This window comes from Phocoena sinus, chromosome 20, assembly GCF_008692025.1.
Source record: "Phocoena sinus isolate mPhoSin1 chromosome 20, mPhoSin1.pri, whole genome shotgun sequence".
NCBI classification, from domain to species: Eukaryota; Metazoa; Chordata; class Mammalia; order Artiodactyla; family Phocoenidae; genus Phocoena; species Phocoena sinus.
Window position 1 is genome coordinate 27,906,272 of NC_045782.1, and position 1,892 is coordinate 27,908,163.

General features: G+C 50.4%; 1 protein-coding gene across 1 annotated transcript; it reads right to left on the bottom strand.

Annotated features, from left to right (window-relative positions):
- Positions 1–287: 287 nt before the first annotated feature.
- On the bottom strand, positions 288–749 carry CCDC182 (coiled-coil domain containing 182). The gene has a single exon (XM_032617463.1). It carries the CDS (start codon positions 747–749, stop codon positions 288–290), a length of 462 nt encoding a protein of 153 aa, XP_032473354.1.
- Between the last annotated feature and the right edge of the window lie 1,143 nt (positions 750–1,892).

The following is a 1,892-nucleotide window of genomic DNA, read 5'->3' on the forward strand; positions in this document are numbered from 1 at the left end:
GTCGTACCATTACAAACAGGAAAAGGGTTAAGGGTGAAAGTCACAGGTGTCATTCAAAGACTTAGTGTTGGAGCGCTTCCTTCTTGGGTGATGCTGGGTGAACGGAGCTTCACCCAAAGAACGTACTGGGTCTTCTCGCCTCTCAGCAAGGTGTTATTTAGGTAGAAGGAAAGCAGTGGAAATGGGGAAGGGGAGCAAATCTATCAAAACTCAGGGTTTGTCCTTCTATCGAAAAGAATCTTCTACTCGGCTGCTCGGTGAGGAATGTGACTTCTACTGGAGGGGCCTCAGTAGGCCTGGATCTTCCCGGGGATGCCCAGTGCCGCGCAGCTCCAGCCCAGCAGCAGGCACTCCAGCCGCCTGCAGTGCTCCCGGAGCTGCTTCTCGCGGGGCAGCAGGAAGGTGAGGACCTTGTTCCGCACGATGCCCCGGTCCTCCTCTTCCCTCAGCCGCTGCCTCACGTGGGCCGCCTGCCCCTCCTGCTGCGCCAGGGCCCCGTTCATCTTGCAGAAGGCGTCTTCCAGGCAATGGATGGCCCTCAGTGCCTCCTTCTTGAAGTCCTCCAGCTCCCGTTGCACCCCGGCCACCTTCTGCTGCAGGATCTCCAGGTCAGCTGGCGGCAGGACGCAGGAGGGCCACGACTGGGGGAGCGAGACGTCTCCAGACTGGAGACCACTCTCCACCATCTTCTTCCCCTGTAAGGTGTTCACCTTCATGAGAATGGACCCGGCCTGATAGAGGGGTTCCATAGTGTCGCCTCCGTTTGGACAAAGAGAGGAGCTAGGGACCAGCCAGGTGAGTGAATTTTTGGGGGGCCAGAGACACAATCCTTTGGAGTGGAGAAACCCTACATATTGTGACATCAGGGCCGCTCCAGCCAATCAGGAGGAAAGCCACAATCCACTCATTTGCATATGGTAGCCTCCTTGCTTGGTTATCCTGAGCTTCGTCTGCTCATCTACTCAAGAGCTATTTAGTTGTGCACCCTGAGATGTGGATTCCCATCAATTCATTGCCCTTCCAGACCCAGAGTTCAATCATTCCTTGTCCTGAGGGACGCACCAAAGTAAACTGGCCAGAGCAAGGCCAGGCCGGGTGGTCTCCCACACAGCAAGGGGCCTGGATGGTCTCAGAAGGGTCTCTGGGTTTCAGTACCTCACCAGTGAAGCAAGGACATTGTAAGAGATGATGTGTAAGCTCACTTCTAGCTCTAGAATGCTAAACAACAGCAGCAAAACTAATTTCTTTTTGAATTAAAGTATAGTTAATTTACAATGTTATGTTAGTTTCAGGTGTACAGCAAAGTGATTCAGTTATACATATATATGTTTTTTCAAATTCTTTTCCATTATAGGTTATTATAAGATATTGAGTATGGTTCCCTGTGCTGTACAGTAGGTCCTTGCTGTTTACCTATTTTATATATAATAGTGCACATATGTTAATCCCAAACTCCTAATTTATCTCCCCACTCCACACCATCCCCTTTGGTAACCATAAGTTTGTTTTCTGTGTCTGTGAGTCTATTACTGTTTTGTAAATAAGTTCATTTGTATCATTTTTTTTAAGATTCCACATACAAGGGATATCAGATGATACCTGTCTAATTTACTTCACTTGGGCTTCCCTGGTGGCGCAGTGGTTGAGAGTCCGCCTGCTGATGCAGGGGATATGGGTTCGTGCCCCGGTCCGGGAAGATCCCACATGCCGCGGAGCGGCTGGGCCCGTGAGCCATGGCCGCTGAGCCTGCGCGTCCGGAGCCTGTGCTCCGCAGCGGGAGAGGCCACAACAGTGAGAGGCCGGCGTACCACAGAAAATAAATAAATAATTTACTTCACTTAATATGATAATCTCTAGAAAAGTAATTTCTGATTCCAAATCCACACTCCTAT

Coding starts and splice junctions, on each gene's coding strand:
- CCDC182 (XM_032617463.1), bottom strand. CDS start 749: ATGGAACCCCTCTATCAGGCCGGGTCCATTCTCATGAAGGTGAACACC.